The sequence below is a fragment of the Alosa alosa genome, chromosome 20 (genome assembly GCF_017589495.1).
Source record: "Alosa alosa isolate M-15738 ecotype Scorff River chromosome 20, AALO_Geno_1.1, whole genome shotgun sequence".
NCBI lineage: Eukaryota > Metazoa > Chordata > Actinopteri > Clupeiformes > Clupeidae > Alosa > Alosa alosa.
In genome coordinates, this window is record NC_063208.1 from 21,748,517 (window position 1) to 21,772,177 (window position 23,661).

General features: G+C 48.0%; 1 protein-coding gene across 1 annotated transcript in view; it reads left to right on the plus strand.

Annotated features, from left to right (window-relative positions):
• The first annotated feature begins 2,528 nt into the window (after nt 1–2,528).
• Nucleotides 2,529–23,661, plus strand: part of ext1b (exostosin glycosyltransferase 1b) — a 72,152-nt gene continuing 51,019 nt past the window's right edge. The window contains exon 1 of the mRNA XM_048229519.1: nt 2,529–3,895. Within this exon, the coding sequence (XP_048085476.1) occupies nt 2,955–3,895 (941 nt within the window). The 5' untranslated portion in view covers nt 2,529–2,954. The remainder of the gene's footprint in view (nt 3,896–23,661) is intronic.

The window sequence follows — 23,661 nt, forward strand, 5'->3', positions numbered from 1 at the left end:
GAACTTCAAGACCAGCCTCACACATTTTATGACGCTCCATAAATATATGATAGTGTGTTTCATGGGGGCTTCGAAATAATGTAGGAGGAGGAAAAAAAGAATGTGGTGTGTCCCAGATCGAGATATTACCAGTCGCCTGGCTCTTACGGAAAAATAAGAACATGTTGCAAAATACATCATACTTCCTGATGGTGCATTTGTTATCAACTGGCAAGGCGGTGACCTAATTATCTTTATGATTTGATTGCATTATGTACAGAAGGCCTTGCCTATCTTCTATGTTTGTCTTGAGGTGTGGATGTGTGTGTGTGTGTGTATGTGAAAGAAAGAGAGAGAGATATTAAAGTGTTCCTTTATACAGTATATGTGTGTATGTGTGTGTGTGTGTGTTTTAGTGTCTGTGCATATGTGTTTGTGTGTGGGAGCGTGCATGTGTATGTGTTCGTGTATATGTGTGTTTGGGTTTGTGTCTGGTGCTTTGCCTGATGTGTTCAAAGTCACACAGCTACTTGTCTCGCCGAGATGGCTGAGGATCACAGTGAGTTACATCACCCAGTGGGAAAGGGATGGGATGGGATGGGGGAGTGTGTGTGTGTGTGTGGGGGTGGGGGGGGGCAGGGTACAGAGAGCAGGGAGGGGGGGGGGTTCTCTGTGTCAGATCAACAGTGGGCCGGGAACTCTCAAAGGCTGTTTTGTCTTCCTCCTCCTTGGAGCTCACTGAACCTTAGCCTTGTGCTCGGGATGTGGGTATTTGTTTACAGCAGTCTTCCCCAAAAGCTCACATGCCTACAATGATGCACCTACATGGTTTACAAAAAAAATGGAGGGAAAGAGCTTCCAAGTTATCTTTACCTTGGGAATTCACACAAACAAACAAAAACAAAAGCTGTCCGTTCAAGTCCTCCAGGTGATTGAACTCTTTTAGAGACCATAATCCCCATGCATCATTCGTCCATTCAGCTGTCTCTCCAGAAATACGACTCCCTGCAGTAAAAATGAAGATAATGAAATGTAATTAGCCGTTATTGATCACTGCAATTAATAAGTAATTACAAGGTCGTTTGTGAGGAAGAGATATGCAGTCGAGTCATCACGGCTTCTTGACTTCCATTTTCCACGATCAACCCTTCCTTCCTTATCACACCCACTGGCATGCAGAGAGTTTGAAGGAAGAGTGAGTGTACAGAGCCAGGGTGGATGTTTTGTGGGATGGAGGGGTGGATGTTGGTGCAAGGGGTGGGGATGGGGTTGGTGGGTGAAGGGGTGTATCTGGAAGCGCTCCCTTCTCTTCACCAGGGGAGGGGGCCACTGCTTTGCGTGAGGTGCCATCCCATGTCAAGTGTCGGATGTCTGACAGAGGGGCCAGCCTCGTTGGCACGTCCAGCTGCGCTGTCTACCACCAGGCTCCTGGCCCCTTTCCCAGGCAGCCCCTTCGTATGCCCTGCCCTGTCTCTCAACCCTTCCTCTGGGTAATTAGTTGATAAAAATGAGTTTGACCTCCGCTGCCTAAGAGACGGAAAGGACTGTAAAATGGTGGTTACTAGGCTTTGCCGTGCCACTGCAAAGAGTTGTGTTGGATGTGGTTGATTCACTGTTGTTTTTGTTTGAGGTCATTTGTAATTCCACTGAGTGTTTTGAATCTTGGGAGAGTTTAGAGGATTTTAATTACATTTCAAATTTTAATTTCAAACATATTATAATTAACTTCATTTTTATTTCTAATTAGTATGTGGTTATACATCAGCATTTGTTTGATTTGAGACTATCAATTCACTTGAGAGAATGAATTTAATAATGTTGACACTTGACAATCTGTTCCGAGAGAAAATAAATAGTCTATGGATTTGAAAGGGAAACATTGGCCTCCTTTTCATAAATATATTATGCAGGCAGTGATGGGAGAACGTTTGTTTTGTCAGCATGTTATGAATCTCAGTTTTTCTTAAATAAACTTCAGTGGACATTTAGAGCCACTTGCTCTGGTCATGAATGGGTGCAGCGGAAGCACCGCCTTTTCCGGTCTTTACTGTGAACCAATGAGACGGGCTAACGCACCATGATGGGATGTCACGTAAACTGCCGTCGTGTCGGGATTGGAATGTAACAGAGTAACAATCGGAACAATTGAGCATTTGGAAATTGGGCACACCGATCATGGGATATCGTTCGTGGTTTTTTTCGAAGTGGTTCCCAAGTGTGAAAATTATTCCCGTTCGTTGCATCTGTTGATTCTGGGCTTGTTTCGAGAAACACTGTCCCAATGAGAGGATCTTGTACTTACGTGCGTGAGGGTCTGCCGAGAGAATGGAAGTAAGAGCAATGCAGGGATTCGTGTGGCTACAATTCTCCACATAAGAAGCTTCCCCTCGATGCTCCCAAGCCTAATGAATATACGTCGGGGTCAATGGAGTGAACCACCGTCCAGGAAAGCCACCGAAACCGGCCGAATCTAGTGCTGGACATCTGGATATTAACGCTGCCACTACGAATGCTTTAAAGCCCCCCTGGTCGGCATTTTAACTGCTGTTCTCCCGAGGCAAAGTGAACAGATAACCATCGTACGTCTTTGATTGCAAGTCTTGTCAGACGTTTTTAACGATAGCTGACCTGTGAAACGGGCGCAAACTATATTGGAGAGGGGAGAGAGAGCGAAGCAGCCGAGTACCTTACCTGGTTTGTTTGTTTTCGCGGAGACCCACTATCTCAAAGTCACTGCGTCGTAAAATGTTACTGTTGGATAGAAGAGGGAGAGCGAGTAAACACAAGTAAAATCGCCCACATGCCCTGGATCAATCGCTTGATACGGGAACGGAATCCGAAGAAGAGGGAAGAGGCGAGTTGGAAATCCTTGCAGGCTGGAAGATGGCGGAGCGGTGTTGCTGGAGGTGGTGAGAGCCAAACTTCGGGCTACTTAAGATTTATTTGTGAACATCTCGACCCAGCAGCCAGGACACATGCAGGCCAAAAAACGATATTTAATCCTGCTTTCGGCTGGCCTATGTCTTTTACTGCTTTACTTTGGGGGTGTCCAAGTTCCAGCGACCAGCAGGAGCCGGCATGATCCCAGCCGCAATGGATATCGCTCCGACCAGCCGTGGCCACACTTCTCGGACCCGTTACAACCTTTCCATCCCTGGGAACAAACTGACACCGAGGAGTATAACCTCCACATATCCCCACGACAAAAAAGGGACGTTAATTCGAGCGTTTACAAGGGTAAGCGGTGTCGGATGGACTCCTGCTTTGATTTCTCCCTGTGTCAAAGAAACGGATTTAAAGTTTATGTATACCCACAACAGAAGGGAGAGAAAATCTCAGAAAGTTATCAGAACATTTTGTCGACTATAGAGGGCTCCAGGTTTTATACCTCGGACCCGGGACAAGCTTGTCTGTTCGTGTTGAGCTTGGATACGCTCGACCGCGACCAGCTTTCACCGCAGTATGTGCACAATCTGAAAACCAAGGTTCAGAGCCTACAGCTTTGGAACAATGGTAGGAATCACCTTATATTTAACTTGTACTCGGGGACATGGCCGGACTACACGGAAGACCTGGGTTTTGACATTGGTCAGGCCATGTTGGCCAAAGCGAGCATTAGCACTGAGAACTTCAGACCCAACTTCGACGTGTCCATCCCGCTGTTCTCCAAGGATCACCCGAGGACCGGGGGGGAAAGGGGCTATCTGAAATATAACACCATTCCACCTTTTAGGAAGTATATGTTAGTGTTCAAAGGGAAGCGTTATCTCACCGGGATTGGGTCGGACACAAGGAATGCCTTATATCACGTCCATAACGCCGAGGACGTGGTACTCCTCACCACCTGCAAGCACGGCAAGGATTGGCAGAAACACAAGGACGCCCGTTGCGACAGGGACAACGCCGAATATGACAAGTAGGTTTTTTACGTTAGTCTTCAATTATGTATGACATGGCATTATTAAAATCCTGTCCGACTCTTGTAATTCCCTGTAGCGTCAGCTGCAACATTGGGGCTGTAAATCCTGCCACTGTTTTGGGGAGGGTAAACTTTTCCTCATATGAAAGTGTTTTGAACAGCCCAGATGAGCCCTCAGGCTATACTAGTAGCTCTTTTAAGTGAGGTGGTAATGTAAATGGTTTAGTAGTTAAGATTCCTGAGCCGCCCCCTCTCCGCACTACAGTCACCCTCAAGGGGATGTGTGTGTGTGTGAGAGAGAGAGAGAGAGAGAGAGAGTCTGTCTGTCTGTCTCTCTGTTTTCCCAACCAAATGAGAATAGCGTTTTTATATCCCGCACGTCACTGCAAGCGTATGCCACATCTGCGCAGCACCTCCGGGGTTATGATCTTACATCGTCCCACCCTAACTCGTGCGTGAAAGGAGCTCTCCAACCACTCAATTAGGCTACTTCTCCGCGTTAGCGTAAATCACTCGAACAACAGCTCAGCTCACTCGCCCGCCTCCCCCTTCCCACTTATGGAGGAATTCGGCCCACTTCGTTCATGACATTGCAGTCAAACCAGGATGTGCCAGGGCTCGTCTGATTTGCCCGAAAATTAAGCAATGTTGAATCAAAGCCGAGCAAACGATGTGGGAATTAGGGCTTGCATAGCTGACCTTGCGTCAATGTATTTCATAAGTGTCACAATATTTTCGTGTAGCGATGTCGTTAGAGCTTTTAACCCAGATTTCAATCATTCCACATAGATTTTATGGACGTGCAAGTCCTCCAAAGAGAGGCAGTTGCCTGCCAGGTCCATATACTCGAGATGTGGTCCGTTATATTACTCCCAAAATACCAGCACTGGCGTCAGTATGGCTTTTGAGAAGAGCAAGATGCACTCTCTGATGCAGCAAAATCGATAGGAACTGAGATTGTGTTTGGAAGTGGGAGAAGCATGGCCCAGTCTTTTAATCTCTATGCCACAACACACACACACACACACACTCACTCACACACACGCACACTAACAAACACAGGCATCTGTGTGACCTTTACTGGTGTGTAAATTCTTGCCAGCCTGTCAGACTCTTTCTGACCCATCAGCCTCTTGTGCAGGTAATAGAGAAGCTATGTCAATTTGGATTGTGGCACCTTTCCTGGCTTGTGTTCTCCACTTTGCCAGGGGATTTTACCATCCCTTGGCACAGGGTTGCATGTGTGTGTGAGAGCGTGTGTGTGTGTGTGTGTGTGTGTCCGTCCGTCGGTGTGTGTCCACACAAATACACACTCCCAGGCAGCTGTGTGAGAACAGCGTGGTCAGTGCCAGCGAATAACTGCGGCTGGTGAGTGCCGGGCTCCCAGTGCTTCCGAGGCCAAATTGAATCTGGTCGATTGAACCCGCTCGCTCTGGCAGAGCTCGGTGTGATCGAGCGCCGAGGTACTCATCAGCCGTGGACATGGCGCCACCACGAGTGCCCCAAGGCCTACCGGCTGACATACTGGTCGTCTTTGAACCCTTGTCCTTATATAGAGACAATCGACTGCATGACTGCCTTCTTTTTTTTTCTCTCTCTCTCTCTGTCCCTCTCTTTATCTTCTCCTGTGCTCCCCCTCTCTATTCCATGCATCCCTCAACATCTCTTCATCCTCCCCTTTCTCACACTCTCCTCTCTTCTCCACCCTTTCTACCACACCACAATTCCCCAGTCGTCATCACCACAGTGGCCACTCCACCCTCCCTCTATATAACCACCCATCCATCCATCTATCCGTCCATCCATCCGTCCATTCAGCCATCTGCCTGCCCAGGTCCTGGGTGCCAGTCAGGCTTCATCGCTGCCAGGCCTCGGGGCCCTGCGCCGCCTGGAATAACTTTCCATTGCCAAGCGTCAGTAAACAATAGCACCATTCATCCATGTGCAACAATGCGCCGGGCTGGCCCGGCTTGAGCGAACGAGTGAGTGAGCGAGAGGCAGATGCAGCAAAAGGGGAGAGAGAGAGGGAGAAAGAGAAAATCAGAGGGAGAAACATAATCGGTTTTTAGTCGTGATTTGGAGGAAGATGTTGCACTGATCAAATGCAGATGGCAGAATGGGGGGAAAGAGTGTGTTCTTTTTTTTTCCTGGTGTGTAAATTCCCGTTCCACTGGGACCAGACATCCCTCTACTGCAATCTGGTGTCTGTGTCCATATTACTGCAAATATCTGTGTGTGTGTGTGTGTTTAAGCGAAGCAACTCTTCTCCAAACCCAAGCTTCTTTGCGAAAAACGAGGTCAGCATTGTTTGCCGCCCAGTGAGGAGAAGTATGTGTGTGTGTGTGTGTGTGTGTGTGTGTGTGTTTTGAGTAATGCTGGATTTTCCCGACGCTCCTCCACCCCCTCACCCCTCCTGCCTGGGCCCTAATGGCCGCTGATTCCTTCTGATCTTTGCCGTGTAATACCTAACCAGCACCAGCTGCCCGTGTTGACTTTGTACCGCCACCACCCCGGCCGTCGTGGAGCACGCGGCCTCCGCCACTCAAGGTCGTGCCGTGATAACTGCTGCCATATTTCTCTCTCTCTCTTTGTCTCTGTCTCTGTCTGCTCTCTCTCCTACTGGCCACGGGCTTCATGACAAAGAGGGATATTTTTTTTTTTTCGATTGGATGAAATGCCAGGATGCATCATTAGTCAGGTCGTGACCCTGTCAGAGCTGTCCGACTCGGATGACATCACTCTACACACACACACACACACACACAGGCCATCTCATCTGGATTGTATTTGGTTCTCAAACTGTGTGTGTATATATATTAAAATATAATGTACACAATGCATAATGTGTATATGATACATATATACTGTACACTGGCACTAAATAAAAACACACATTCAGTGCAGTCCTTATGCCTTGCTGTGGAGTGATGCACTAGCGTGTGTACCTAAATGATCTGCAATTTGCTGTGCGTTCGTCTTCTAGGTGAGGCCATGCTTACTGAGCTACCACACTATTTGTTTTCATTGGCACATTAATTAGCAATGAATTTTTCATGAACTCGCTCTTTCTCCCATGAGCTCACCCTCTTTCTCTCTTTCACTTACTTCTCTCTCTCTCTCTCTCTCTCTCTCTCTCTCTCTCTCTCTCTCTCTCTCTCTCTCTCTCTCTCTGTATGCTTAAATAAAGTAGCAGCCCTGGAATGTATGAAGAATGGTAATGTTGAGGTAATTAGCAGCTATGAAGTTCTGCTTAATTAGTCATGTGTGATTATATGATTTCAGGGCATAGCGTAGTGTTGTGTGCTGCTTTTTTTTATCTTATCGCAGGATCCAATCTGTTTAATTGCATTTGGGTTTGTGCTTTTCTTTTTTGGTACACAGCAACTGTGTATATCTGTGTGGGAGAGTGTTTTGAGTGTAGCCATGGAAAGAATGCCTCATGGTTTTGCTTTTTAGATTTTTTTCTGTGTCACTAACTCACTATCCATGTTACATGTTTGCTTACTCATTTCTACGGTAGGATGTGAGAAATGAAAAAGGTGCATCCTCTGGAGGTGTTCTGAACTTGTGGTTTTACTTGGTAGCTGTAGTGCTTACCTCCGCCCACCAGACACACAGACACAGACACACACACAGTGATCTGTGCTCCGTTGGCTCCTAGGGTCTGTGTGCGGCGTGTTTGTATCGCTGAGGTTGCGACCCGCTGTCTGTTCCTCTCTGTGTGCGACAGACACAGCGGCATTCTTGGAGAGGACAGGGGGAGGAGGGGAGGGGGATTACCGCGATGGCAAAGCCCCCCGTAGAAGGCCAGACGGACAGCGTGGTCTTATGTCAGCGCTTCGACCTCCCCTCCCTCACTCACACACACACACACACACACACACACACACACACACAGACTCCACCCTGAGAACCAGCTTTGTGTCATCCCTGCTGGTGGTCGGCTCTTTGTTAAGTGTCCCCCACACACACACACACACACACACACACCTACCTCTGATCAATGTAGGTCGTCAGTCAAGGGGGTGGCTTTGACTGCTGAGCCGGAGGCCTGCTATCTCACCCTCGAGCCCCACCATTAAGGCCCTGAAAACAAAACAACAAAACAAAGGAATAAAAGCAGAGCAAGGGAGGGAAGCAAACAAAAAGAAACAGAAGAAGAACATGCAGAAGGAGGGCCGGAGGAGCTCATTGAGCCTGTGGCCATGGAAAGCAGAGGGGTCCCCGAGGCGAGGCGACCTGGACCCTTTTTTATCAGCAACGCCGACAGCCAGAGCCCGAGGGGGCCTGGGCACTAATGAGAGCGCCAGGCTGAGTGGTAAAAGCAGGCACTTGTCACGCACCTCTGCCCTTAGGTGTGTGTGTGTGTGTGTGTGTGTGTGTGTGTGTGTGTGGGAGGTCGGGGCTGGGGGAACATTGGCCATAGGCATCCTTCCCTGAATGTGACAAGCAGGAGAGCAGAGTCTGTGATTGGATTGTCTCATCGCCTGTTAGCAAGTGCGCTGATGCGTTACGTGATGGCGGCAGGCAAACATGTCTCTGTGTGGGAACGAGCCTTGAAAGGCTCGCGGCTGTGACGCCTCGTTACAGGAGAGGCTCGTTAGCAGCCGTTAGGTGACCGAATTGGAACACCAGGCCGCCCTGCCTCGCCCTGCTATCAGCTGAGCTAACCGTCCAGACGCCGACCTCGTTTCTTCTTCTTAGCACTCTTCACTCCCCCTGGTACGGAGGAGATCCTCTCCAGCGAGGATGACATGACTTCCAGAGTGCTGAGTCTCCAGGGGCCGTCTCATTGTCACGCTCCCCAGGGAGGAGGCTCATTTCCTGGCTACGGCTCCAGCAGCACCAGCCTCTATCGTGTGTGTGTGTGTGTATGAACTCAGAGACCTGTCACCCAAGCAGACAGGCACCCTGCTAGCTTGGCAGGATTAGGGGAGCCATCTAAACACTTAAGCATGATTGGGGGTGAGTCATGCGTCACGTTTTATTTTTATTTCATTTTCATATTTTTTTTTTTCTAAGAAAGCCTTTGAAGCTGTCAGATTTGATACGGACTGAGATGCCCAAAGACCAGCCATGGCACTTAAAGAATGTTTAATGTGATGAACACCACACACACCACACAAACACACACACACACACACATATATATACACACACACACACACACAATTGAACTTATGTTTTGCTTTCTGAGTGCTAGTGGGATGAAATGCTAAGGCTACCTGCTGACTGTGCCAGTGTCCCATGTTTCCCTTGAAGTGCCGTGTAGATGATGAGGATGTGCTTGCGGTGGAGTGCTGTTTGTGAATGCCAGTAAACAACGTATGTTTACTCTCTTACTCACACTCACTCACACACACACACACACACACACACACTATGGCTCTCTCCATGTCTCTGTCCTCCCATGTGTGTTCATCTCCACCTTCACCCTCCACCCTTTCTTTTGGGAGTCCTTCAGGCCTTTGTTTGCGGTGACTGATTGGCTTGCCTGGCACGGATTGAGTGGCGTGAATGAACTGAGCTCTTGCTCTCATTATCCCCTTTCCACTCCTTTCTCTCTGTGTGTGTGTGTGTGTGTGTGTGTGTGAGAGAGTGTGTGCACATGCGTGTTTGTCTGGTTGTCTGTCCTCATTGCCTGAAGGCTTCTCTCTCTCTCTTGCCACCGAGCACCTGACAGAGCGCGGTCATCAGAGCCAGGTCATTGGGCAGGAAGGCTGGCCTACTTCTGGCCCAGCTCAGTGCAGGGCCAACGTGTGTGTGTGTGTGTGTGTGTGGGCTTTGGGGGGTTGCAGTAGCATTAGTAGTTTTATGAGGCGAGGGGTGCTGTTTACACGGCTGCCGGGGGTGATTTTCTGCAGGCAGGGAGATTTGAAGGGCCAGCACTGCCACATTCAGATAACCCCCCCTACTGTCACACACACACACTCTCACCCTCCCCCATGCAGCCTCCTCAGACTTGGAGCTGGCTGCATTGTCTGGCCGATCGCCCTCTTTTGTTAGGGTGAGAAGTTAAACAGGAAAGCAAACATTTTCATTGGCATTTAAATGCCCACAGGAGAGTGTGTGTGTGTGATAAATATGGGGTAGTTGGGATGAGGGGTGTGTTTAAAAAAATGTTTAAAAAATATATATATATAATGTCAAATGGGGTCTGTTGAAGCAGGAGGTAATGTCTTCTTGTTTCTACAGTATATGTGTGTGTGTGTGTGTGTGTGTATATATATAATGTGTGTATAAGGGGGTCTGTTGAAGCAGGGGGTAATGTCCTGCTCTTGTTTCACAGTCCAGTTTGACTTCCTGTGGGGCCACATGCGATGGCCAGCCTGCCATCGGGGCTCTCAAGGGAAGTCTTTGTGTGAAAGATTGCCCAGATTCTTTTTTCCCTCCTCATCTTTTTTCACCCCTTTCCTCTTACACTCCAGCCTCTGCTGGTTGACACCAAGTCTTTCTTTCTTTCTTTCTTTCTCCCCCTCCTCTCTGCCCTCCCCCTTCTCCTCTCTTCTCTCTCTCTTTGGTTTTCACTGTGCAGTAAAACTACTTAAGCTTCCCCCATCCTCTTTTCCCCTACAAGTATTCCTCTTGTTTAAGTCCAAACTAATGTGTTGGCTTTTTGTCTGTCCCTGTGTTAGGCCTTTGACCTTTTCAAGGTTGACCCTTAGTCTCTGTGTGTGTGTGTGTGTGTGTGTGTGTGTGTGTGTGTGTGTGTTTAGGAGGGGGGTGGGGGGGGGCGGGCTCGTTTGTGTCATGTTAAGCGTAAACAAGCGAGATGTGTATTCAAGATGCAAGATAGAAAATGGCCATTCAATTCTTTTTTTAACCATGTATTTGTATTTTGCAGTTCAGTGGCTTCTCTCTCTCCCTCTTCCTCTGACATTTATTTTCTCCTCTTTTATTATTTTCTTCTTCTCCCCCTCCCTCCACCTTCCCTCCGTCCTCATCTCTCCCTCCCTCCACCTTCCCTCCGTCCTCATCTCCATGTATTCATTAGCTCCTGCTGGGCCTCCCTTTCAGATAAGGGAAATGGGAATGTTTGTGGAAGGGGGGAGAGGGGGAAGAGAAATAAGTAGGACAAAGTGCAGTTGCTTTAAACGGAACAAAATGGAACTCTTTCTCACACCATTTCACTCTTGTTGGCCATTTCTCTATCTGCGAGTGAGAGAGAGGGGGAGAGTGAGAGAAAGAGAGAGAGAGAGAGAGAAGGAGGGGGGAGAGATGCAGAATTGTATTTTAGGATAAGTGTGAAGTAAGTGAAAAGATGCTGATTGCAATAGTTTAACTTCCGTTTCAATTTTGCTGGGTTGGGGAATTCTTCCTAGTCTCAAAATTCTTCGAAAAACGTGTGTGTGTGTGTGTGTGTTCTATGCCTGGGGAAATTCTGGTGGCATGTCATCTGCAGTGCAGCAGACGGTAGGCGTGTGTGTCTGTCTGTCTGTCTGTCTGTCTGAGGGACCGTCCCCCACAGTAAGTAATATTTAACCACATGCACGCACGTGCACACACACACACACACACATCAAAGACAACAAGCGTGCTGAGAGAAATAGTATCGTCCTCTGTCTCCCATTCTGAGTTTCCCTCTCTTGCTTTCTCTGTAAGATCTGTCCTCTCAGGATAGGTGCATAATCATGAGCGCAGCTCTTATCGCCTGCTGTCTTGTCTTGTTATTGTGCTGCTGGTGGGCCTTCTTGGGCCTGAGTCTCGCATCTCACATCCAGAATATAATATAGGATGTCACTTCACAGTTAGCGTGGGTGTTCTCTTTTAGCAGTTGCTAAGGGGATAGTGGGCAGCAGTACTCTGTGTGTGTGTATGTGTGTGTGTCTATGTGTGTGGAGGAGAGGGTTCATGTGCAGTTCTCATTTTGTGTAAGGTGTTGTGGAAGTGTTCTGACAGTTGAACTTGTGTGTTTGTGTGTGTGTGAGAGTGTGAGAAAGACTAACCGAGAAAGGGGATTTCTGATTTGCATCATTACCTGAAAGGGTGAGTGGTATGTGGCGTGCCGGCAGCTTTTGTGTGTGTGTGTGTGTGGAGCTGTCTGTAATTGCCGTGAAGGGCTAGAGGGAGTGTTATGATGATGTGCTGGTTTAGCCTGGGCTTTAAAGGCACCGTGGAGACGCAGTGCCAAGCACCCCGGCGCTAGCAGTAAACCTCCACTCGGCTGCTCTCCTCGAACTCACAATTTCCCGAGGAGAAACAATGCGAACGCCAGCTCTGCTGGATAACTTATTCACTTAGTCAAGGCATGTGAGTCCAATTCGGATGTTTCCACATGCTCTCTTTCTCTCCCCTTCAGCTCTTCCCTCACTCTCTCCCTCCCTCCTTTCCTCTGTCTCTCGCTCACTCACACGTTTGATAGGGATGTCGTGGAAACGGGAGGCATGAAAAGTATTGGGGGGAAAACAGAGTGTACTTCTGAAGGCCCCTCATTGAATCCAGCTGCAGTGAGTGCGATTGTACAGCTAGGCTCCGGCCTTTAGGCCCTGTGTGTGTCTGTGTGTGTCTGTGTGTGTCTGTGTCTGTGTCTGTGTGTGTCTGTGTGTGTGTCTGTGTGTGTGTGTGTGTCTGTGTGTGTGTGTGTCTGTGTCTGTTTGTGTGTGTCTGTGTCTGTATGTGTGTGTCTGTGTGTGTCTGTGTGTGTGTCTGTGTCTGTATGTGTGTGTGTGTGTCAGAGAGAGAAACACGCGTCTCTTTTTTTCCCCTCTCTCTCCCTCTCTCAAATGTAGGACTGGCTTGCCAGTGAGCTGAGTGTCTGCCATTGTGTGCTGGAGTGGAGTGCTGTTTGTCCTCGGCCTGGGTTGTGGGTGCTCAACTCAACTCTCTCTCTCTCTCTCTCTCTCTCTCTCTCTCTCTCTTTCTCTCTTTCTGCCTCTCTCTCTTTCTGCCTCCCTCTCTCTCTCTCTCTGCCTCTCTCTCTCTATATATATATATATATATATCTCTCTATCTATATATCCTATATATATATATATCTGCCTCTCTATATATCTATCCACCTCCCCTCCACCTCCCATCTCTCTCTTGGACTCTTCTTGTTGTGTTTCCACGTGTGAATCTCTGGCTGCACATGCATGCATTATTTATCATGCCTGTTTTATTCATGTGCTCCTCTCCTCTCCTCCAATCCCTAAGTATGTGCTTGTTATTTATTTCCGTCCGTAAGCATGTCCAGTATTACGGTCACATTTTTTTGAATGTGTTGCCACACAGCGTAACCTCATGGGTTCCTGCCTGAATACAGTAACAGGCACTGTAGAAAGTGGGTACTTAGGTGGAGCGAGGGATTGAGGGACGCAGAGAGAGAGAGTTCAGAGTCTGTGTTCCTAAGTAAATCCTAATCATCCATTATTCAAAGATGGTTCCTGCTGGATACCAGGTGGGAGAAGGTGATCCCTCTGAGACCCTGGTAAAGACTTGATTAAATCTTTTTAAAATTATTTAAAAAGATGGCTCCCGAGGTCTCAGCTGAGAGGTGAGATGAGAGGAGTAAGAGTTCAGTGCTCAGTCGGGATGGCTTTGGATGTACTACTGTGGTGGTGGCAGCTGTGCTGTCCGGTCACTGGTGTGGTGGTGATCATCACCTGTGGTTCTTGTGGTCAGCTGTTTGTGAAAGCTCTGGTTGAAGATTAAGACTCCCTTGGATGTCTGGATTAGGATTAGGCCTCCCCTCGTGTTGGTTAGAATGCTTTTCCGTGTGTTCTCAAATTGACGTGGTTGTGTGTGTCTGTGCCCGTCTTCCTCCTCCCTCCCATGTTGTAGACTCGGCCATTTCACACAGTGTTTTGTTAAAAGCAGCGTAAGTGAACGCAGCATTTTCTCTTTGAAGCTATTTTATCCCCTCATCCCTTTGGCCTGCGCTCTCATCCATCCTTTAGAGCAGGAATGGTGCCCATCAGACGAATCTCTCTTGTCGCTGCCTATTGCTGTCAACCAACCAACCCTCCCCTCCCCTTCCCTCCCCTGCCCCCATCAAATGATTGACAGCCAGAGAATCTCTGATAAGGAGACGCAGGCACTGTCACTCAAAGCGGCAGCCGGCAGGTCTCTCCACCAAGGCATCCTGTCATCCTTTTTACTCCTTTTCTTATTCAAACTCCATTCTTTCTCCCTATTCACTCCAGAGACACAAAAGATGGAGAGAGAGAGAGGGAGAGAGAAAGAGAAATAGGTGGAGAGTTATAGTGCTTTTAAACGACTGTAGATCTGAATGCCGCCGGATTCCGTTGCTTTTTGAAAGGCCGGTGGTGTGGTTGGGAGGCACGGGGCGACGGAGGCGCTAAACTGCGGCGTCGTGCTGCGGTGAAAAGGGCCCGCTGGCGTCTGATCCGGTGAGCAGCCTCCTAAAAGCCACCACTTAAAGGCCATTATTCACGTCCCGGAGACCAGACCTACTCTCCCACTCAAAAGAGTTTTATAAAGTAGGGCTCTCGCTCTCACTCTCTCCTCTCTCTCTCTCTCTCTCTCTCTCTCTCTCTCTTTCTTTCTTTCTCTCTCTCTCTCTCTCTCTCTCTCTCTCTCTCTCAGTATCTGTTTCTGAAAGAGAGGAACAGGAACACTTTTTTTAAATATTTCTTTTTTTTTGCTGGAGGTGAATCTCATTCTATTAGGTAGTCCTATTTGGTAAAGGAGGAAGCTTGTTCTGTAGCTCCCAAAATGTCTCTTTCTCTCTCTCTCTCACACACACACACACACACACGTGCATACACACACACACACACAGCCTGGAGACCCAGAGAACTTCATTAAGAGTAGCACAGAAGGCTCCCTGTAGTCTTAACAATGTTCCTCTAATGACACTGTCAGTGCAGCACCTGTTTCATGATGGCCTTTTCTCCTCTTCCGCTTCACTCGATCCACATGATTATCTTTTTCTCTCTCTCTCTCTCTCTCTCTCTCTCTCTCTCTCTCCTACCTATTGGCATTAGAGGTGGACTCAGAGAAGCGCAGCGATGTAGCAGAAGAGGGGACACTTCTTAAGACAAAACATGGATGTGACTTTTTAGGCTTATGACGAGATGAGAAAAATGAGGGATGTGGGATTTTTTTAGAAAAGAGAGGAGGAGAAAATGTGAGGCTTCTGGAGGGGTAGGCTTTAAGATGGCAAAAGCTTAGGGATCCACTGATGGGGTGAGAGGGGAGAACAGGAGAGATGGAGGTGAAAACTGAGGAACAAAGGGGACTGAGGGAGGGAGGGTGGATGAGGGAAAAAAAGTGATGGAGCTAGAGGCATGGAAAGAGAGGAAAAGTAACAGAGGGGAAAAAGAGGGACATATAACCAGTGAGAGAGAGGGTCAAATAGAAAAAAAAAAAAATTGAGGGAAAAGATATAGAGTGGGAACGAAAAAGAGACAAAGAGAAATGGAGGGAGGAGGAGAGAATGAGAGGGAGGGAGAGAGAGAGGGCTTTGGGGACAAACACACTGTGCAAGTGAGAGAGAGGGAGGGAGAGCACTAGTGGAAGGGCTTGAGGGTTGTCTGATCCTGTCAGGCTGGCCGGGAGCGTCAGCAGGCGTGCTACAGCTGTAATTTAGCACATGGCTGCGTCAGCGGCAAGGGTTAGCACAGCTGGTCACGGGCCACCGAACATGGCGAGGGGGGTCCCTCTGCTCTCTCTCTCCCTCTCCTCTCTCTCTCTCCTCTCTCTATCCTTTCATCTTTCTCTCAATATCTTCTTCATTGGGGTCACCGAAAACATTTGTAAACAGTAATTCTACTAAAATACTACAGGCTGTCATTTTTAAGAAAATATCAGTTCACTAACAGTCTGTCTGTCTCTTGTCTTTCTTTATTTCAGTTTGTTTCAGTATTCAATATTTATTGACTTCACTAAAATACATTTGTCAACAAAACTATAAAATATAATGGTTTGTTGCTTACGAAAGCAATATTGTATTGATGGCTTGTGTTTGTATTCAGTCACTCTGCAGTCTTTCTCTTCTTTTTCTCATTTCTGTTCATTCTCTCGCTCTCTCTCTTTGGGCGACTCATGCATCTGTCCCTTTGCCCCCTAGGTGACAACAACTTGGCACACACTGTTCACAGATCAGTGCTTAGTGAGAAGCATGAAGGGGGTCAGCTGTGTGTGTGTGTGTGTGTGTGTGTGTGTTTATCTGCAAATATGGCAGTGGCCACATTTTCCCAGTGCTGTCAGTGTCTCTACGCTGAGTGGGTACATCAAATGTGTGACTGAACAACAGACTTCCTGGCTTCGTCTCTGGTGTGTGTGTGTGTGTGTGTGTGTGCACCCATGCATTATTCTCTCAACATGCTCTGCCATTGAGTTGCTGCATAGCCGAACCACTCCACACTTCGCCACTCTGCCCTATCAGCGAACAACTTGTGTTTTTTCTCTCTCTTTTTTTGCAGCAGGCACTTCCATAGAAATACTCTGTCGCTTTCAGTGGGCCTCAGGCATCCCATAATAACACACCTAAACGACAGCCCAGCCGCAGTCGAGCTGTCAGGTCTCTCTTTGCTGCCGTCACTCAGCAGAGAAAATAATGTGCATAAAGCACACACACACACACACACATCTTCATTAAGTCTTCCCAGGTGAGAACATCAATCATTGAGAAGAGGGAGGTGGGCATGAGCCTGATGGTTCTCTATAGAGCTGTGTGTTTTGAGAACTGGGGTGGAGGTGGGTTGTAGGGGTGGTGGCATTGGAGGGGGGGGTGGTAGAGAGAGAGAGGGGCACATGCAGTAAATGCACACTTCCTATGCTAGTGTGTCACACCAGCAAGGGCCTCCATGAGGAGAGAAAAAGGGGTTGCAAATGACCAGGGGGGATTTGAGTCGCCAGCGTTGGTTGCTGATGGGCAGTTCAGTCACAAGAGATGACTACAAGAGTCCTCCATCACCATGGCAGCCAACTCTCCCATCTCTCGTGTGTGTGTGTCTGTCTGTGTGTGTGTGTCTGTCTGTCTGTCTGTCTGATAGTCGCTTGCTTTTTTCCCCCATTTAATTCCTTCTTTTATCACAAGTTTACGACGTTCATGTGGATTTGCCATGCCAAGTCTCGGCTATTGTTTGCTTCACTCCATTCACACCCCCCCCCCCCCCTCCATCTTGCCGCACCACAAAGGCAAGCAGGCAGGCAGGGAGGCAGACAGGCAGCCCCAGCAATGGGCCTTTTCTTCACCCCCTCTCGGCTCTTAAGACTTGCCCCACATTGTGTGCCGTGACGGGCTTTCTGGCAGTGCCAGAGCTCGACTGAAGGAGAGTGGTGGAGGTGGGGGATGAACGAGGGGAGGATTTATATATTTTTTTTCTTCAGTCACATTTCCCCCTCCCCGTTTGCGACACACATTAATGCGAGGCACTGTCAGGAATCGCCGGCTGCCATTCCGGAGTGGGTCCCGCCTGTCACTTTCCGAAACGGGGAAAATCCACCTCTACATTTTTTTTGTACTGTCGAGAAAGTAGAGCTGTCGCTTTAGCTACAGTGTCACCACGTACACACACACACACACACACACACACACACTCACACATAAATAAACACAGACACAGTTTGAAAAGGATTAGGCTTTTTTCTTTGTCAGGTGAACTATCCGACGCATGTGAAATCCATACGCAAGAGCAGAGTAGATATCTAGCGTTTCAAGATCAGGCTGCGCTTAGATATTGGTGAGCTTTTACTCTTCAGTTCACACAATGAACACAAGTGTACACACACACACACACACACAACATACACACTCGGAGACAAATGAAGGCCGGCCAGCCTAATAGGGAATCTCAAGGAAAGGGAGTCAATTTCTCTGATCTCTTAGTAAACTGACTTCAAGTGTGTTAAATATTAAAACATGAAAAGACTGGATGTTTCAGTCTGGAGCCCACGAGGGTTACAGGCAGGAAAGGAAAGGAAAGGAAAGGATTAAGAGAGAAAAGAGAGAGAAAGGGAAAACAACTGACAGAGTAACAATGGGAAAGAGGAAGAAGGGGATGCAGAGAGGAAAAAGTGATGGAAAGGCAATGGAGAGCATGAGAAGAGAGCAGTGGGAAGAAAGGATGGATGGAAAAAGAGGGAGAGTTCAGGGAGAGAATGCATGCCAGTAGTAGCCTGGCGGGCCATCCTATATCATTGAAATGTATAGTCTGGAATCTAACCATTCACCTCACCGGCTTAATCCAAGGGGCGGGCAGAGAATTGTCTTTCAAACTGCCTAGGCATGCAATAGGCCAGCGCTATGACCATATCCGTATCGATCGACAAAAGCATAAATACATCCTTCTTCGAAAGGAATGACTTAAGTGCATTGTGTTGTGCTTTTCTTTGAACTTTCAAGTCCAACTTCTCCAAAGTTGACGCCAACGCCGATTCAAACAACCGCTCTTAGTTAAGCCATAGCCACCTTCCTTGTTGTTCACCTGGGACTGTTTATCCTGTTAAGCCCGCCTTAAGACTCTCTAACAAAATAGAGCGCTGTGATTGGATGACGTCCACGGCGATGTAGATGTACAGGCTGAGCAAATTAATTTGCCGCCGCTAGTGTGCATCTAGATTTCTAGGCTATGCCTGTAGGTCATCAGACCTCTTCGGGTTGAGGCCTTGTCCTCATCCTGGGGCTAGATGATGAAATATCCCCACATCTGTGGGAGATGAACCATCTTCCCAAAACAGCAACGGCCGTTGCTAGCCGTATGAGTCACTAGCCACAGAATATGTGTGTTCTTTTGTTAGTGATTTGGTCTTGCAAAATACCTCTTTGTTTCTTAATCCACCATGGCCACTGCTCTGTTATTAATGTAATATCTTAATGTCATCGAAGAATACATGATGAATGCAGAACTGTGATGGCAGAGATACAGTTACCAGCCCCCATGAGTCATGAGCCCTTCCACAAAATGCCTTTTTTAAACATTCAATTCAACATTGCCCCCAGAGAAATGTTATGTTCTTTCTGAATCCAACATGGCCGCCACTGAGTGGTCTGTGTCTCTGTGCGATGAGTCAGCTGTTGCCCCTCTTCCTCTTCTCCCTGCAGGGGGATTAACCAACGCCCCCCCCCCTCCCTTTGGCTTCATTTTTGGATCAATTGGTTAAATAGTTATCAGGTTCAGATATTGATTCAGATATCGGTTGTGAGCGAGAGCCTTTAATGTGGTCTATTGAAGGAGGCTGGATGCTTTTAGCTCGTGTGTGTGTGTGTGTTTCACTGCCCCTATTTTTTGCCCTATGATGCTATTAACAGTCTTCTGTTTGTGGCTGGTCTGCTGGAAAGACTCTTGATGTTATTTGAACTGGTAGAGCTGCTGTCTGAGCAACATGTCACGTGTGTGTGTGGAATATGTGATCCCCCAGATCACACCACTTTCTTCCTCTGTCTGTGACCCTCCCCCCTCTTTCCTTCCATAGCTCATTCTCTCTGTCTCTGTCTCTCTCTCTCTCTCTCTCTCTCTCTCTTTTACTTTAGACTCTCTCTGTAGTCCTTTACCTTGGTGTTGCTCACCTATTCTCTGACAGTCCCCACACACACACTTGCCTTGGTGTTGCTCAACCAACCTTACCTGGCAAAACTCATGCCACACATGAAACACACACACACATTCTTTTGGACCTCTCGGCCTGCAGCCCTGCTACCCATTAGTCAGTGTTCTGGTCCCAGTCAGAGGGGGGACTGTTGACTTTAAGCGTGACAGAGGCTGGACGCTCCAAGCGTCCACCGTGGCCACCCCAGCCCAGCATGGTGCAGCCTGGGCCCAGGCTGTGTGCACTGAACCCTGGCCGACGCAGCAGCTGTCCAGCCTCCTGGAGAGTGTGGACGTGTGGCAGGGGTCATGTGGGGAGCCTACCAGCGGGCATCAGGAGCGCAGAGGAGAAGAGCTATTCCCAGTGAGCCTCATTAAGAGCCAGCTCAGAGAGACAGGAGGGAGAGGAGGAGGATGGGTTTGTGTGTGTGTGTGTGTTCGAGAGAGAGGATGTGAGACACTCTGCAGGTAGTTTACAGGGGATACTGCAGCCGTGTGTGTGTGTGTGTGTGTGTGTGTGTGTGTGCATGTGTTGCGTGTGTGCAGAACAAATAAAAGAGGAAGGGGGATAGCCACAATATTCAAAAAATATTTTCTGTGTGTGTAAGAAAGAGATGTGGTGCTCTGTATGAAAGACTGTAGCTACAGTCTCTTCAGTGTGTAAAAAAGAGTGTGTGTGTGTGTGTGTGTGTGTGTGTGTGTGTGTGTGTGTAGAGAGTAGTGCTGGTGCCAGTCTGTGTTTTCTGTTTGTCTCTCTCTCTCTCTCTCTCTCCCCTCAGCTGTGTGTCAACCGATCACAGCCACTGTGCATGTGTCCAGGGGAATTCCCCTCCGCCCTCACTTTCAGCGCCAACCTACTGTCCCCGACAACACACACACACACACGTCAGAGTACTCTTCTATATCCCCCTGTCTGCTCCACTCAAAACGGCCCACAGGAGCAGCTACCCATACTGATAATGTAAAGGTGCTTCCCGCTGCGCGTGAGATAACAAAAAGAAACCCCGGAACGTTCTAAAGGAAAAGAGGACGACCTGCTGAGAGGGAGAGTGAACAGGCGTGTTGCACTCAACAGACGGTGTCATGTGAAGGTACCAATTTCGTATTGAAGACGCTCGGGTTGTGAAGTGGTTTAAACGGACAGCAAATGTTCTTTATTGGCCGCTTTGATCTAACAGGCCGGAACGACGAAAGCCATGCTGTGTTTAAGTCTCTCACGACGGGCCAGGCAACCAGCGCCGGGTTTGTTTTGAAGGCCAGACATCCAACCACATTTGCAGTTTGTCATTCAGGGAATATTCTGGTCATATAAATCAAATTTGCGCTATTTTTCCGCTTTGTATGCAGTCACTTCTTCCGCATGTGAATGATGTAAGATCCTTAGTGGTCAAACCCGTATTTGTTTTCTTTTTCTTTTTTAATAAGCAATAGCTGGACTTTTTCTGGAAGTTTCTCAAAACTCTCCATGAGGACCTCCATTGAAGTCATTGAAGACATAGTCCATGACATGGCTCTCATGGGAGAGCTGCTGGTGGTGTGCAGTAGCTCTGGTGGTGCTGGTTGCTGTAGCCATGGTGGAGTTGTTGGCCGAGCAGGCCCACAGTCCCAGGAGACGGAGAAGGGCGGGAGCTGCCACCGCTACAGCCAGCCAGCCAGCCAGCCAGCCTCTTGCTGTGGTGGGGATTGCTGCTGCACAGTGGTGAGATGGTAGAGTTGGTGTGTGTGTGTGTGTGTGTGTGTGTGTGTGTGTGTGTGTGTGTAAACCACACTCCCACAGTGAGCAACAGAGGCAGCGGCTTCAGAGGAAATGTTCCCGTCAGTGTGAGACATGTGGCTGACTGCCCTGGCAGAGAGCCACCCTCTGCCCCCCTCTTATAACACACACACACACTCTCTGTCTGTGTGTGTGTGAGAAAGAGACACTTATATTCAAAGTCACATTCTCGCACACCTGTGTTAGGGTTGATGGACAAGAGAACAGCTTGTTTATATATGTGTGTTTGTTTGTGTGTGAGCGTGTGTTTGTGTGATGGCATCTCAGCTATGTCACTGACCTGAAAACATTCGCTTTTGATCTCAAGACTTGCGTTTGATCTCTCTCTCTCTCTCTCTCTCTCTCTCTCTCTCTCTCTCTCTCTCTCTCTCTCTCTCTCTCACTCACCCCACACACACATAGTTCAGCAGTCTGTGCTTCAGACCCTTTTCCTGGGGTGGTCTGATTTGTGTGTCGTCACATCAGGGGACCTCTTTTGATGCTGGACAGCCCTCACACCTGCAGCCTTTTGTGCTTCCCGACTGCGCTTTCTTTTCATTCGCCTTGTCTGTCCATCCCTCCCTCTACTCCCCCTCCTCCTCTGTCCTTTCTTTCCTTTGGCTGTTCAGTGCTTCTTCTTCCTCTCAAGCTTAAATCCCTCCATTTTTTTTTATCTGGCCACATGACTACGGCTCCGGGGATTCTTCACCTCGGCTTTGGTTAAATAAAAAGAGAGCTGATTAAGGAAAGAAAGAGCGGGCAAGACCGAGAGGGAGCTGAGGGGCGCCATCGACTGCTCCGCTTTCACGCCCTTGCCGCCGTCCTTGCCGACACGTCGCGCGGTGCTTATCGCCTCGTTAGGGAGACTGGAAGGTGCTAGGGAAAACACTTGTCACACCAGACAGTAGCACAATAGAAAGTGTGTGTGTGTGTGTGTGTGTGTGTGTGTGTGTGTGTGTGTGTGTCTCTCTATGTGTCTCTCTCTATGTGTCTCTCTGTGTGTGTGTCTCTATGTGTGTGTCTCTCTCTATGTGTGTCTCTGTGTGTGTCTGTGTCTGTGTCCGTGTCTCTGTGTGTGTGTGTATTAGAATCTTTTACATAAAAGCCCTGTGTCCTCTTGTAATTTTGCCCCATTTGAATAGTGGGCAGTGAGGCGTGAGAGTGGCCTGAATTGGGCTAACATGTTAAACATCAGGATGGTCAGAGTGTTGGTAACACTTTAGCTGTCCTGATGTACATTGAGTGTATAGATCGCCTTGGTGATCTTTGGCTGTGCTGTATAAAGGATGGAATCAGGATGGTCATAAAGTAGCTGAACATATCGAGAGTATCTGCTATGAGGCACATGGAACACAATGGAAAGGACCTGCAGTGTATCCAATAAAATAAATAAATAAATATAAATATATATAACATATTAATTACATAAACTCTGCATCTCTCAGCCTCTTGTAGTAGTGTGTGTCTGGGGAATATGTAACACATGGACGGCCCTGTGGTGAGGCAATGGGTATAGTACGGCTGAATTCTTTTCATGGATCTGGTGTTTGTGCAGTTCAAGGGCCAAGGTGCCTGGGTGGCGATGCGTTTTTACCTATGGTATGGTGGCCCCAGAGGTACATTTCCCATTATACGAAATGCTGTGGGTCTCAGTCTTTAGGTCTTAGTTGTATGTAGAGGTTTCATTCTGCATAATAGTAATTTGCTTCATTGGAATAATGAATTATTAATTTTAAGATGAATTACCTGTCCCATCAACTGCATCTAGATGGTGTTTGCAAGTTTAAACACTAAATTGTGGTAATTCAAGCATACTGAAATGATTTCCCCTCTCTCTGTGTCTGTCCGTTTCAATTTCTCTTCCTCTTCCTCCCCCTCACTCCATCTCTCTCTCGCCTGTGTGTGAGTTCTGTATATATTTGGATGCCTGGAGGCTTGTGAATAGGAGGCCCTTTTTCAGAGCGATTACGTCGGTTATGCTCCCAATTTTCTGCCTATGCCCCTCTCTCTCTCTCTCTCTCTCTCTCTCTCTCTCTCTCTCTCTCTCTCTCTCTCTCTCTCTCTCTCTCTCTCTCTCTCTCTCTCTCTCTCTCTCTCTCTCTCCCTCTCTCTTCTCTCTCTAGGGAGCTCCCTACTGATTAGCGTGTATGATTTACGAACCAGAGTTTATTTTTAAAAGCCCTCCCATACAGGCCTCCTCTCGGCTCGCATGAGGGGGCGAGGTAACGTTTCAAAGGAGGTAAGGAGTGCATGACACACATGCACACACTCACATGCACACACGTATATATGAGCTGCCTGTAAGTCTTATCACATTGAAGCCTCTTATAGATGCGAGCGTTAGGAAAACACTGAGGTGTTGACAGGCACTGCCAGTCTACACGCCATATCAGGGAGTGGGGTAGCGTGTGTCTGTAAATAATCAGCTTGAAAGTGTGTGTGTGTGTGTGTGTGTGTGTGTGTGTGTGTGAGTGTGAGAGAGAGAGAGAGAGAGCATAGCTGTGCTGATGTTAATGTGTTAAAATGCAGTCTGA